The sequence below is a fragment of the Oncorhynchus tshawytscha genome, unplaced genomic scaffold, assembly GCF_018296145.1.
Source record: "Oncorhynchus tshawytscha isolate Ot180627B unplaced genomic scaffold, Otsh_v2.0 Un_contig_3532_pilon_pilon, whole genome shotgun sequence".
NCBI classification, from domain to species: Eukaryota; Metazoa; Chordata; class Actinopteri; order Salmoniformes; family Salmonidae; genus Oncorhynchus; species Oncorhynchus tshawytscha.
Window position 1 is genome coordinate 154829 of NW_024609545.1, and position 14932 is coordinate 169760.

General features: G+C 45.6%; 1 protein-coding gene across 1 annotated transcript; it reads right to left on the reverse strand.

Annotated features, from left to right (window-relative positions):
• Positions 1–3151: 3151 nt before the first annotated feature.
• On the reverse strand, positions 3152–7231 carry LOC112261882 (muscarinic acetylcholine receptor M3). Its single transcript, XM_042315846.1, has 4 exons — positions 6963–7231; positions 6518–6668; positions 6135–6204; positions 3152–5824 (listed from the first exon to the last, which is right to left on the reverse strand). Exons 1-4 carry the CDS (start codon positions 7214–7216, stop codon positions 4293–4295), a joined length of 2007 nt encoding a protein of 668 aa, XP_042171780.1. The 5' UTR covers positions 7217–7231; the 3' UTR covers positions 3152–4292.
• Between the last annotated feature and the right edge of the window lie 7701 nt (positions 7232–14932).

Consider the following 14932-nt stretch of genomic DNA (forward strand, 5'->3'; position numbering starts at 1 on the left):
TATCCTGGTCAACTCATTGTGTGTCCTGGTCAACTCATTGTGTATCCTGGTGTGTCAACTCATTGTGTATCCTGGTCAACTCATCGTGTGTCCTCATTCGTGTGTCCTGGTCAACTCATTGTGTGTCCTGGTCAACTCATTGTGTGTCCTGGTCAACTCATCGTGTGTCCTGGTCAACTAGTGAAATCCATGAAGGTCATCATGTCAACAAAACTGTCCTCCCGAAACACCCGGCACCACATCAGCGAAGAGACAAAAAACTGCACCATGTTATTAAGTGGTTGCCTGGATACCGGTCTGTTGGTTGCCCGGATACCGGTCTGTAGGAGTCTTATCATTCCACTCCTTCACACTCTGTGTCATGCCAGATATAGAGACGCGGAGTACAGGGTGTGGAATGATAGCACAAAACAGGTCTGGATTTCAAGCTAATTTAAGGACGACATCAGTTACTCCTAAAATAATACGGTACCACTTCAAGTACAATACCCAGCCGATACACAGATAGACATCTGGACACGCTGTTTGAGCCAACCAACCGTTCAGTACTACGTCATACTACATTTATACCACTAGGTGGTGCTGTTGGATAACTGACATTCTCCACCTGGAAACAGTCGGAAGGAAAAACACCTCAGTGCTCGACTTGGACTGAAATAGGTGCCTGAAATATTCATTTTGAGGGCTGGTACTGTTTGTGGAAATCTGAAATACTTTTGAGCTAATATTCTATAAGAGGAACTCAAGCATAATAACATTTGAGTTGCAGATCCTCAGTGAGCTCCTTCCTACCAAAGACAACCACAGACAACACATCTCATCTCAGATCCACTTGTTTCATAGCTAGTACCCATTATAGTCATAGACACATTATCTTATTCATGGTATATGACTTGTATGGAAAAACTCATCAGAAAGACCTGTGGATATCCATGTTTTTTGTCAATATGTCTCAATGGTAAAACATATTTAATTACTTACATTTTACTTTATTGCAAATGATCTTGTCCCTCGTCGTTTACACGTGAACATCTTGGGCTGGGGTCACATTATTTTATAGAAAAGATATAACAAGCATTTTATATAAACATAGAACTGCATCATACTCTACATAAACATCAATTTAAAGAATCCACACAGTCACAATGTAAATATCACCTCATAATCACACAGTTATTTTAGATCATATAAGCAGCTTGTACACCAGCCCTGTGCTTTACAACAAGAGATGCAAAATTACAGCACCTTTCCCCAGAATGCCCAGGTTTTACACAAATCCCAATTGGAGGATTCCAGCATTCCTTCCTGTTTCCAGGACTCTTCCTACCAGGATTTGTTTTTTTGGAGGAAAAAACCTGAGAATTCTAAGAAAGTTTCCTGTGTTTTTGCAACCCCTTTTCAAACAACACTGTCTCACTTTGAGCAACGATTACAACCACCACAATGGTCCCCGACACGTTGTTAAAATCATCACCGGTGACCACACAGAATATTAGCCAAACACATTAAATAACATGGGATGAAAAAGGTTACTGGCTCAGGAAGTAGTTCACTACTCACCAGAACTCACTGGGTGGAATCAAAGAGTAGAGTAGCACACCACTCACAGACACTTGGAAAGTACTGCAGATTTACATGAAAGTACTGCAGATTTACATGAAAGTACTGCAGCTTAACAAAGTACTGCAGATTTACATGAAAGTACTGCAGATTTACATGAAAGTACTGCAGCTTAACAAAGTACTGCAACTTTACAAAGTACTGCACCTTTACAAAGTACTGCAACTTTACAAAGTTCTGCACCTTTACAAAGTACTGCAACTTTACAAAGTACTGCACCTTTACAAAGTACTGCACCTTAATATGGAAGTATTGCACCTTTACAAAGTACTGCACCTTTACAAAGTACTGCACCTTTACAAAGTACTGCAACTTTACAAAGTACTGCAACTTTACAAAGTACTGCACCTTTACAAAGTACTGCAGCTTTACAAAGTACTGCAACTTTACAAAGTACTGCAACTTTACAAAGTTCTGCACGTGTTCTTTACAAAGTACTGCAACTTTACAAAGTACTGCAGTCTTTACAAAGTACTGCAATTTACAAAGTACTGCACGTGTTCTGTTACAAAGTACTGCAACGTGTTCTTTACAAAGTTCTGCACCGTGTTCTTTACAAAGTACTGCAACTTTACGTGTTCTGTCTGATTGATGAAGGTCTGTAACCGTGTTCTGTCTGATTGATGAAGGTCTGTAACCGTGTTCTGTCTGACTGATTGAAGGTCTGTAACCGTGTTCTATCTGCCAACTGGAAAGGCAACCGTGTTCTGTCTGATTGATGAAGGTCTGTAACCGTGTTCTGTCTGATTGATGAAGGTCTGTAACCGTGTTCTGTAGGATTGTTGAAGGTCTGTAACGTGTTCTGTAGGATTGATGAAAGTCTGTAACCGTGTTCTGTAGGACTGTTGAAGGTCTGTAACCGTGTTCTGTAGGATTGTTGAAGGTCTGTAACCGTGTTCTGTAGGACTGTTGAAGGTCTGTAACCGTGTTCTGTAGGATTGTTGAAGTTCTGTAACCGTGTTCTGTCTGATTGATGAAAGTCTGTAACCGTGTTCTGTGTGATTGTTGAAGGTCTGTAACCGTGTTCTGTAGGATTGTTGAAGGTCTGTAACCGTGTTCTGTAGGACTGTTGAAGGTCTGTAACCGTGTTCTGTAGGATTGTTGAAGGTCTGTAACTGTGTTCTGTAGGATTGTTGAAGGTCTGTAACCGTGTTCTGTAGGATTGTTGAAGGTCTGTAACCGTGTTCTGTAGGATTGTTGAAGGTCTGTAACCGTGTTCTGTAGGATTGTTGAAGGTCTGTAACCGTGTTCTGTAGGATTGTTGAAGGTCTGTAACCGTGTTCTGTAGGATTGTTGAAGTTCTGTAACCGTGTTCTGTAGGATTGTTGAAGGTCTGTAACCGTGTTCTGTAGGATTGTTGAAGGTCTGTAACCGTGTTCTGTAGGATTGTTGAAGGTCTGTAACCGTGTTCTGTAGGATTGTTGAAGGTCTGTAACCGTGTTCTGTAGGATTGTTGAAGGTCTGTAACCGTGTTCTGTAGGATTGTTGAAGGTCTGTAACCGTGTTCTGTAGGATTGTTGAAGGTCTGTAACCGTGTTCTGTGTGATTGATGAAGGTCTGTAACCGTGTTCTGTAGGATTGTTGAAGGTCTGTAACTGTGTTCTGTAGGATTGTTGAAGGTCTGTAACCGTGTTCTGTAGGATTGATGAAGTTCTGTAACCGTGTTCTGTAGGATTGATGAAGGTCTGTAACCGTGTTCTGTAGGATTGTTGAAGGTCTGTAACCGTGTTCTGTCTGATTGATGAAGGTCTGTAACCGTGTTCTGTAGGATTGTTGAAGGTCTGTAACCGTGTTCTGTAGGATTGTTGAAGTTCTGTAACCGTGTTCTGTAGGATTGTTGAAGGTCTGTAACCGTGTTCTGTAGTGATTGTTGAAGGTCTGTAACCGTGTTCTGTAGGATTGTTGAAGTTCTGTAACCGTGTTCTGTAGGATTGTTGAAGGTCTGTAACCGTGTCCTGTAGGATTGTTGAAGGTCTGTAACCGTGTTCTGTGTGATTGATGAAGGTCTGTAACCGTGTTCTGTGTGATTGTTGAAGGTCTGTAACTGTATAGCAACAGTTCAGTTAAAACCAGGCTTGGAAACACCAACAGATATTGTCATACGTTTGACAGCCCTTTTATATGTCCCAAATATTCCATTGGGTTGGAGGCCCGAAACATCAAATCAAATCTAATCAAATCTCCCCTTCCCTCCGTGTATAAATATCCCTGGTCATCTGTGTGGCCTTATCACATGCAACATATATGATCTGAAACATAGAACGACAAAGCTGAAAAACATTATTCTAAATATAAACCATCAAGTTGGTGAATACCATTGCTGTTAAATATGAGGGATTCAGCATGAAGTGTCCTGTGGTTTTTTTAGACAGTTTTTAATGATTTTACTATGTTGAATATGTCTTTGTTGTCAATGTTTTGGCGCCAAACTGGTGTCAGTTGTGGGGGAAAAAGTAAATAGTTGAAAGAGATGCAGAGTTAATTGAAAATAATAGTGTATTTTATTTGTCGTGTTACTATTTTTCTTTGTATTATTATGTGATCTCTTCATCGTTGAGAAAGGCTCGTAAGTACAGTCCATCTCCCTGGCCAACTGTCCTGTTAATATAAACCATCCCAGAGAGGCCCGACAGAGCCCTATACAGCTGACCCAGGGCCCCAGTAGATTACACCTACAAGGGCTCCTTCTTGCGGAAGGCGACCGTCTGCCTCTGCTGGAACTGAGGCTTGTTGCGTTTGTTGATGTCCTGCCAGCGGCAGAGCAGAATCATCTTGAAGGTGTTCCTGAAGGTGAGGTTGCACATGGCGTAACACATGGGGTTGATGGTGCTGTTGACGTAACACAGCCAATAGCCCAGAGCCCACAGAGCCTCAGGGATGCAGCCAGTACAGAAGGTGTTGACCAACACCATGATGTTATAGGGAGTCCAGGTTATGATGAAAGCCAACAGGATGGCACTGAGAGTCTGGGCGGCCTTCTTCTCTTTCTTCTCCTTGACTACACTCTGCTTCTTACGCTTGGTGATCTGGGTCTTGGCTTTGGAGGCGAAGCGCTTGGCCATGGCTGCATCCTTCAAGGAGATGGGGGCCGAGGAGGGGGACTTTGAGGTGGACGACACATCCCCTGTTTGGTGGCTCTTGGTGGAGGTCTGGATGGAAGACGAGGAAGTGACGGGGGTTTTAGAGAAGGAGCGTTGGTGGTAGCTGTTGTCTTCCTTGTCTTTCTCCCTTCTGGTATTAGAGGATGTCTTCTTGTCCTTATTATCGCCCACTTGTGGCCGGAAAGGGTCCTTCGTAGCATCCTGGTCTTCAGGAGATGTCAGCTGGGGGTCATTATTAGGGTTGTTACCAGGGGTGGAGTTTATCCCCGGCAGGTTGACCACAATGGAATAGATAGCTCGGCTTGACTCTTTCGCCCCCTCCTCGTCCTCAGAGTCTGATTGGTCCATGGAGGCCCCGCCCCCATCGTTGTTGTTCCAGCTATCGGAGCTGCTGTGTTCCGGCTCTCCTCCCACTGTGACTGTCTTCTTCTTGGACCACCTACTCAGCGGCCAGAACCGGAAGCGCCCTCTGGTCTTCTGGGCTCCAGAGTCTTTCTGAGCGGCCTGGTTAAGCTCGTAACTGCTGCAGCTCCTGGAGCTTCCTGTTTTGGGCACCATGGGAGCCTCCTCTTCCTGGGCCTCCTCCTTCTTCTCCTCCTCATCCTTCTGGCTACCCCCCTGGCCCGCCTTGTTCCCTGCCCCCGACCCCCTCAACCCCGCCAGGTCCTTCTGCCTGTTCTCTGTCTCTCTGTAGATCCTCCAGTAGAGAACCGTCATGATGGTGACCGGCAGGTAGAAGGCAGCGATGGCCGTGCAGAATGTGATAATAGGCTCTGAGAGAAACTGGATAAAGCATTCTCCACGAGGCACAGTGCGCTCCCCTACGATATACTGCCAGAAGAGTATAGCCGGGGCCCACAGGACGAAGGACACGGACCAGGCCATGCTGATCATAGTCAGAGCTCTCTTGGTGGTCCTCTTGGCTCGGTAAGTCAGAGGTCGAGTTATGGAGAAGTAGCGGTCGAAGCTGATCACCAGCAGGTTCATGACGGAGGCGTTGCTCGCCACGTAGTCGATAGCCAACCACAGGTCGCACGCCCAGTTCCCTAAAGCCCATTGGTCCATGATAATGTAGGTAGTGTACAGGTTCATGGAAAGAGTACCTAGAATTAGAACACTGTATTTTAGTTTCACTCTGATATTACAGTAATTGACTATATATACTACTCATGATATTACAGTAATTGACTATATATACTACTCATGATATTACAGTAATTGACTATAAATATTACACATTTGATATTACAGTAACTGACTAATACATATTACACATTTGATATTACAGTAACTGACTAATACATATCAGACATTTGTGAGACACTGTAGGAAATCATAGTACAATACATGATCAATATCAGCTGAGATACATTACATCATCTATACACGTCTGAAAACAGTAAGTTAAAATACCGATGATGAGGTCAGCGAAGGCCAGACTGAGGAGATAGTAGTTATTCACCGTCTTCAGCTGCTTGTTCACCTGGAAGAGAGAAGAGAAACGATTCATTATGATTAAAGTGTGACTCCACAGTAAAACATCAATTAACAAGACGTGTGATGTCGATCGCTGTTAAAAAAAACAATGTTGTGGACCATTTCAGTAAGAGTTTTGAGGCACGGACGCCCCCTTGCAATAATTACGGCCTGCGATACACGTGCCATCAAGCTACCTCGCGCTACAGAGACCGGAGATAGAATGGCCCACAGGGCGTGAGCCTGGCTCGGGCAAGCCTTCTTAAACAGTTACAGGAAGTCATAATACGATGTAACGTTAGTCTCGGACTACAATCTACCTTGAAGGAGATGAGCACCAGGATGTTTCCTACGATGGTGACCAGAGACAGAGACCCGGTGAGGAACACGATCAGGATGACCTGCCAGATGGTGTGACCTCCCAGAGGGTCATAGGTCACCGTGGGGTCAAGGAGGGAGGCGTTGGACAGGCTGGTCGAAGAAGAACAAGATGATTACATTGTAACACTGAAACTGAAATGTATTTCCTTCATCCAAACCCTCCCGAGACAAACAGACGGAGAGGTTGTAGGAATGGCTCAGTCACAGTGCAACACCCCTAGAGCAGTTTAGAGGTTATGTCCCTTGCTCAAGGGCACAACAGGCAGGATATGGTATCTAGGGTAATGAATTCCAGAAAACCCAATCCAGTTTCCGGCTCACTCTCTGCAAATTCCCTTCAGAGAGTTAACTCTGGGATTCGGTTTCTAACCCTCTAACCTATACCTGGTCAGGTTGGTGAGGTCCCTGGTAATGGAGTCATTGTCCAGCACAAGGCCCAGGCCCAGGATGGCGTTGTCGGCGTAGACCCTCAACCCCGGGGAGCTGTTGTTCAGGTACATACTGGGGTCTACAGAGGGGGAAGAGCTGGACGAGTTCAGGTTCAAGGTCATAGTGCTGCCGTCCTGAGGGCATATTCTGGAGACACCTGGGAGAGAAAAGACCATTTGTTTTATATATACTCTGAGTGTACAAAACATTAAAGAACACCTGCTCTTTCCATATGGCATAGACTGATCAGGTGAATTCGGGTGAAAGATATGTTCCCTTATTGATGTCACTTATTAAAATATATCACTAGCCACTTTAAACAATGCTACCTAATATAATGTTTACATACCCTACATTATTCATCTCATATGTATACGTATATACTGTACTCTATATCATCTACTGCATCCTTATGTAATTACATGTATCACTAGCCACTTTAACTATGCCACTTTGTTTACATACTTATCTCATATGTATATACTGTACTCGATACCATCTACTGTATCTTGCCTATGCTGCTCTGTACCATCACTCATTCATATATCTCTATGTACATATTCTTATCCCCTTACACTGTGCATAAGACAGTAGTTTTGGAATTGTTAGTTAGATTACTTGTTGGTTATTACTGCATTGTCGGAACTAGAAGCACAAGCATTTCGCTACACTCGCATTAACATCTGCTAACCATGTGTATGTGACAAATAAATTTGATTTGATTTGATTTATTTAAATCCACTTCAATCAGTGCAGATGAAGAGGAGGAGACGGGTTAAAGAAGGATTTTTAAGCATTGAGACAATTGATTTAAATTCCTTTGAACGGGATATGGTAGTAGGTGGAAGGCGCACCAGTTTGAGTGTGTCAAGAACTGCAAAACTACTGGGTTTTTCAATGCTCAACAGTTTCCTGTGTGTATCAAGAATGGTCCACCACCCAAAGGACATCCAGACAACTTGACACAACTGTGGGAAGCAATGGAGTTAACATGGGCCAGCATCCCGGCGGAATGCTTTCAACACCTTGTAGGGTTCATGCCCCGACGAATTTGGCTGTTCTGAGGGCAAAAGGGGATGCAACTCAATATTAGGAACATTTTACTAATGTTTTGTACACTCACTGTATATTATTGTGTATTGCATAGACGGTGTTCTTTAATGGAAGCCTCTCCAACATAATCCAGGTGGAGCCTGGCATTCCCCAGGGCAACTGTCTAGGCCCCTTTACTTTTTAAAATCTTTACTGATGACCTGCCACTGGCCTTAAGTAATGCCAGAGTGTCTATGTATGTGGATGACTTAATATTATACACGTCAGCGACCACAGAAATCACTGCAACACTTAACAAAGAGCTGCAGACAGTTTCATAATGGGTGGCAAAAAATGATATTGTCCTAATAAGATTGTCCTACATACTAAATCGCCGTCCATTTGACAAATCTGACCATAATTCTATGCTCCTTATTCCTGCTTACAAGCAAAAACTAAAGCAGGAAGTGCCAGTGACTCGCTTAAAACGGAAGTGGTCAGATGACGCGAATGCTACGCAAACCAACAGTTTTGCTAGCATAGACTAAAATATGTTCCGGGATTCATCCAATGGCATTGAGGAGTATATTACTTCAGTCAACGGCTTCATCAATAAGTGCATCAACAACATAATCCCCACAATGACCGTTTAATTACATACGCCAACCAGAAGCCATCGATTACAGGCAACATTCACACTGAGCTAAAGGCTTGAGCTGCTGCTTTCAAGGTGCGGGACTCCAACCCGGAAGCCTATGAGAAATTCCATTATGCCCTCCCATGAACCATCAAACAAGCAAAGCGCCAATACAGAACTAAGATTGAATCGTGTACACTGGCTCTGATGTGGATGTGGCTTAAAAACTATTACAGATTACAAAGGGAAGCACAGCCACGAGCTGCCCAGTGAACACGAGCCTACCAGACAAGCTAAACCACTTCTATGCTCGCTTGAGGCAAGCAACACTGAGGCATGCATGAGAGCACAAGCTGTTCCAGAATGACTGTGTGATCATGCTCTCCGTAGCTGACGTGAATAAGACCTTTAAACAGGTCAACATACACAAGGCTGCGGGGCAAGACGGATTACAGGGATGTGTGCTCCGAGCATGTGCTGACCAACTGGCAGGCATCTTCACTGACATTTTCAACATGTCCCTGATTGAGTCTGTGATACCAACATGTTTCAAGCAGACCATCCTAGTCCCTGTGCCGAAGAATACTAAGGCAACCTGCCTAAATGACTACAGGCCCGTAGCACTCAAGTCCGTAGCCATGAAGTGCATTGAAAGGCTGGTAATGGCTCACATCAACACCATTATCCCAGAAACCCTAGACCCACTCCAATTTGCATACCGCTCAAACAGATCCACAGATGATGCAATCTATCTATCTCACTCCACACTGCCCTTTCCCACCTGGACAAAAGGAACAGCTACGTGAGAATACTATTCATTGACTACAGCTCAGCGTTCAACACAATAGTGCCCTCAAAGCTCATCACTAAGCTAAGGATCCTGGGACTAAACACCTCCGTCTGCAACTGGATCCTGGACTTCCTGATGAGCCTCTCCCAGGTGGTGAGGGTAGACAACAACACATCTGCCACGCTGATCCTCAACACTGGAGCCCTCAGGGGTGCGTGCTCAGACCCCTCCTGTACTCCTTGTTCACCCACGACTGCATGGCCAGGCACGACTCCAACACCATTAAGTTTGCAGACGACACAACAGTGGTTGGCCTGATCTCCGACAACGACGAGGAGGTCAGCGACCTGGCCAGGTGGTGCCAGAATAACAACCTATCCCTGAACATAATCAAGACAACCTTTGCCTCATCGTGATCAAGACTAAAGAGATGATTGTGGACCACAGGAAAAGGAGGACAGAGCACATCCCCATTCTCATCGATGAGGCTGTAGTGGAGCAGGTTGAGAGCTTCAAGTTCCCTGGTATCCACATCATCAACAAACTAGAATGGTCCAAACACACCAAGACAGTCATGAAGAGTTAAATTAAATTAAAAAGAGGTCATGACAAAACCTATTCCCCCTCAGGAGACTGAAAAGATTTGGCATGGGTCCTCAGATCCTCAAAAGGTTCTACAGCTGCAACATCGAGAGCATCCTGACTGGTTGCATCACTGCCTGGTACTGCAAGTCCTCGGCTTCCGACTGCAAGGCACTACAGAGGGTTGTGCATAAGGCCACTTACATCACTGTGGCTAAAGCTGCCTGTCATCTAGGACCTCTACACCAGGTGGTGTCAGAGGAAGGCCCTAAAAATTGTCAAAGACCCCAACCACCCCAGTCATAGACTGTTCTCTCTGCTACCGCATGGCAAATCTAGGACCAAAAGGCTTCTCAACAGCTTTTACCCGCAAGCCATAAGACTCCTGAACAGCCATAATAAAATGGCTACCCGGACTAGTTGCTGGTCTATCTGCATTGTATCTCACCTCCCGCCAACCCCTCTTTTACGCTGCTGCTACTCTGTTTCTCTGCTTCTCATCTAGTAGTCACTTTAACGATACCTACATGTACATAGTACCTCATTTAGCCCGATAACCTGTGCCCCGCACATTGACTCTGTACTGGCAGTCACAATATTGTCTCATCGCTGCAACTCGCCAACGGGCTCGGGAGAGGCGAAGGTCGAGTATATTGCCTCGCTACTGTTATTTTCACAGTTAAAAAAAAAACAGAATACCTATTTACATAATACCTATTTACATAATACCTATTTACATAATACCTATTTACAGAATACCTATTTACATAATACCTATTTACATAATACCTATTTACATAATACCTATTTACATAATACCTATTTACATAATACCTATTTACAGAATACCTATTTACATAATACCTATTTACAGAATACCTATTTACAGAATACCTATTTTACTATTTACAGAATACCTATTTACATAATAATACCTATTTACAGAATACCTATTTACAGAATACCTATTTACAGAATACCTATTTACAGAATACCTATTTACATAATACCTATTTACAGAATACCTATTTACAGAATACCTATTTACAGAATACCTATTTACATAATACCTATTTACATAATACCTATTTACATAATACCTATTTTTTACTTAAAAATTGCTTAGGGGCTTGAAAGTAATCATTTCACGTTAAGACCTGTTGTATTCGGCGCTCGTTTGATTTGATTTGGTGCGGCTGGCTTCCGGGGTTAAGTGGACGGGTGTTAAAGAAACAGCGAGGCTTGGAGGGTTTCGGAGGACTCGACCTTCTGCTCTCCCAAGCCCGTTGGTGAGTTGCAGCGATGAGACAATATTGTGACTACCAATTGGATATCACGAATTTGGGGAGAAAAATAACATATTGAAACCACATGTTTGCCAGCGTTTCAGTTATTCCATTCCATTACAATGAGCTCAGCATCCTATACCTCCCCCACCAGCCTCCTCCAGTCTTTCCCCTTCAAGGGAAATTCTAAATAAATTCACATTCACTATTGAAGCCAAATCCTCATCCTTTACCCTTTGGCTAGAGATCATGTCCCGAGCAATTTTGGATCTTTTGACTGCCAGAACGTAATCTGAGCCATGAGAGACAGACCTAGCCAATATACCACTTCACCTCTAAGCTGCTGTAACCTCCATGTGTGACCACCAGAGGAGTTCTGCCCCGCGATGCACCATGGGTAGCGGGCGGCGAGGTTCACACCTGTCACCTACTTCATCCTTCAGCCACCAGGTTACTATTGGTCACATACACAGTAGAGATCAGCCAATCACAGTTTGAGAGGATAACTACCTCCCTGGTACCCTGCTCATAACCTTGCCCTGCCTCCCGCCCTCCCACAGTGGCTTCTGGGAAACCATCTGTTAAGCCATAGACGAGGCCCCAGAATCCCAGAGACAACCCCTTCGACTGGCTGCATATTCTGTCCCTGCTTTAAACCACTGAGGGATAGAGAGGGAGAGTGACATGAGAGAGAAAGAGAGAGAGAGCGAACAAGAGAGAGAGAGAGAGAGAGAGAGAGAGAGAGAGAGAGAGAGAGAGAGAGAGAGAGAGAGAGAGAGAGAGAGAGAGAGAGAGAGAGAGAGAGAGAGAGAGAGAGAGAGAGAGAGAGAGAGAGAGAGAGAGATGGAGAGAGAGAGAAGGAGAGACGGAGAGAGACGGAGAGAGAGAGAACGAGAGAGAGAAAGTGCAAGAGAGAAAAAGAGAGCGAAATGGAGAGGGGGAATAGAGAGAGAGAGAGAAATTGAGAAAGAGGGGGAAGAGAGAACACGAGAGAAAGACGGATCAAATAGATTTCATTAGTGCTGTTTGATATAAGAGGTTGGAAATGAATTTGATATCACTAAAGGGCCGTTCTAAACCAGCTGAAGGTTTTAGGAAAGAATGAAGGATGCGATTACAAAACACCAGAGTGCCTTCTATTCCTCTTCAGTTCCCCTCTCAAACAAACACAAACAAAAAGGATATTTCAGGCCTCTGAGTGACAACGCTCTGTGGGCACAACACAACAAGGCACAGCGTTGCCATGATCATGTAATTGATCTCAATCAGAGCTGACGGGAACTGTGACAGCTGGTGAGAGATACTCAGAGCTGTGTGATTACCTCAGAGGAGGCCAGTAGGATGGAACACCAATCTGTGGTGTGGATCACTACTCCCCACACAGAGGAGGCCAGTAGGATGGAACACCAATCTGTGGTGTAGATCACTACTCCCCACACAGAGGAGGCCAGTAGGATGGAACACCAATCTGTGGTGAACACCAATCTGTGGATCACTACTCCCCACACAGAGGAGGCCAGTAGGATGGAACACCAATCTGTGGTGTAGATCACTACTCCCCACACAGAGGAGGCCAGTAGGATGGAACACCAATCTGTGGTGTGGATCACTACTCCCCACACAGAGGAGGCCAGTAGGATGGAACACCAATCTGTGGTGTGGATCACTACTCCCCACACAGAGGAGGCCAGTAGGATGGAACACCAATCTGTGGTGTGGATCACTACTCCCCACACAGAGGAGGCCAGTAGGATGGAACACCAATCTGTGGTGTAGATCACTACTCCCCACACAGAGGAGGCCAGAGGATGGAACACCAATCTGTGGTGTAGATCACTACTCCCCACACAGAGGAGGCCAGTAGGATGGAACACCAATCTGTGGTGTAGATCACTACTCCCCACACAGAGGAGGCCAGTAGGATGGAACACCAATCTGTGGTGTAGATCACTACTCCCCACACAGAGGAGGCCAGTAGGATGGAACACCAATCTGTGGTGTAGATCACTACTCCCCACACAGAGGAGGCCAGTAGGATGGAACACCAATCTGTGGTGTAGATCACTACTCCCCACACAGAGGAGGCCAGTAGGATGGAACACCAATCTGTGGTGTGGATCACTACTCCCCACACAGAGGAGGCCAGTAGGATGGAACACCAATCTGTGGTGTGGATCACTACTCCCCACACAGAGGAGGCCAGTAGGATGGAACACCAATCTGTGGTGTGGATCACTACTCCCCACACAGAGGAGGCCAGTAGGATGGAACACCAATCTGTGGTGTGGATCACTACTCCCCACACAGAGGAGGCCAGTAGGATGGAACACCAATCTGTGGTGTAGATCACTACTCCCCACACAGAGGAGGCCAGTAGGATGGAACACCAATCTGTGGTGTAGATCACTACTCCCCACACAGAGGAGGCCAGTAGGATGGAACACCAATCTGTGGTGTGGATCACTAGCACAGAGGAGGCCAGTAGGTCACCATCTGTGGTGGATCACTACTCCCCACACATCATAGCAATCAGCACAGAGGAGGCCAGGTTACCACATCATCATCAGCTACTCCCCACACAGAGGAGGCCAGTAGGATGGAACACCATCTGTGGTGGATCACTACTCCCCACACAGGCCTAGGATGGTCCACACATCAGGCTACCACATCCTAGCACAGCCAGTTGCCACATCATAGGACAGCATCCAGGCTACCACATCATAGCACAGCGTCCAGGTTACCACATCATAGCACAGCCGTAGGACGGAACACCCAGGCTACCACATCATATGGCACAGCGTCCAGGCTACCACATCATAGCTCAGGCCAGTAGGTCCAGGCTACCACATCATAGCACAGCGTCCAGGCTACCACATCATAGCACAGCGTCCAGGCTACCACATCATAGCTCAGCGTCCAGGCTACCACATCATAGCACAGCGTCCAGGTTACCACATCATAGCACAGCGTCCAGACTACCACATCATAGCTCAGCGTCCAGGCTACCACATCATAGCACAGCATCCAGGTTACCACATCATAGCACAGCGTCCAGGCTACCACATCATAGCACAGCGTCCAGGCTACCACATCATAGCTCAGCGTCCAAGTTACCAAATCATAGCACAGCGTCCAGGTTACCACATCATAGCTCAGCGTCCAGGCTACCACATCATAGCACAGCGTCCAGGCTACCACATCATAGCACAGCGTCCAGGCTACCACATCATAGCACAGCGTCCAGGTTACCACATCATAGCTCAGCGTCCAGGCTACCACATCATAGCACAGCGTCCAGGTTACCACATCATAGCACAGCGTCCAGGTTACCACATCATAGCAGAGGGCAGAATATGAAGACATGAGGGAGAAGGATTTAACAGAAGGGAGAGATGACAGGATAGAAGGAGTGAGGAGTGGGGAGAGAGAGCGAATATTGTGAAGGCGCATGACCATCTGGGTAGGAGCTGAGCGGTTAGGGTTGGAGGAGAGGGAGACAAAGGGAAACAAAGTAGTGATCAGAGACCTGGATGGTGGTTGCAATGAGATTAGAAGGCAAGTCGCCCCTAGTAAAGATGAGGTCAAGCGTATTGTCTGA

Excerpts from the sequence above, each read along its gene's own strand:
- LOC112261882 (XM_042315846.1), bottom strand. The coding sequence starts at position 7,216 with ATGTTTTGTACACTCAGAGTATATATAAAACAAATGGTCTTTTCTCTC. Across the intron at positions 6,669-6,962 it reads GACCTCACCAACCTGACCAG|CCTGTCCAACGCCTCCCTCC; the intron begins GTATAGGTTAGA and ends TTCTTCGACCAG. Across the intron at positions 5,825-6,134 it reads CTTCGCTGACCTCATCATCG|GTACTCTTTCCATGAACCTG; the intron begins GTATTTTAACTT and ends TTCTAATTCTAG.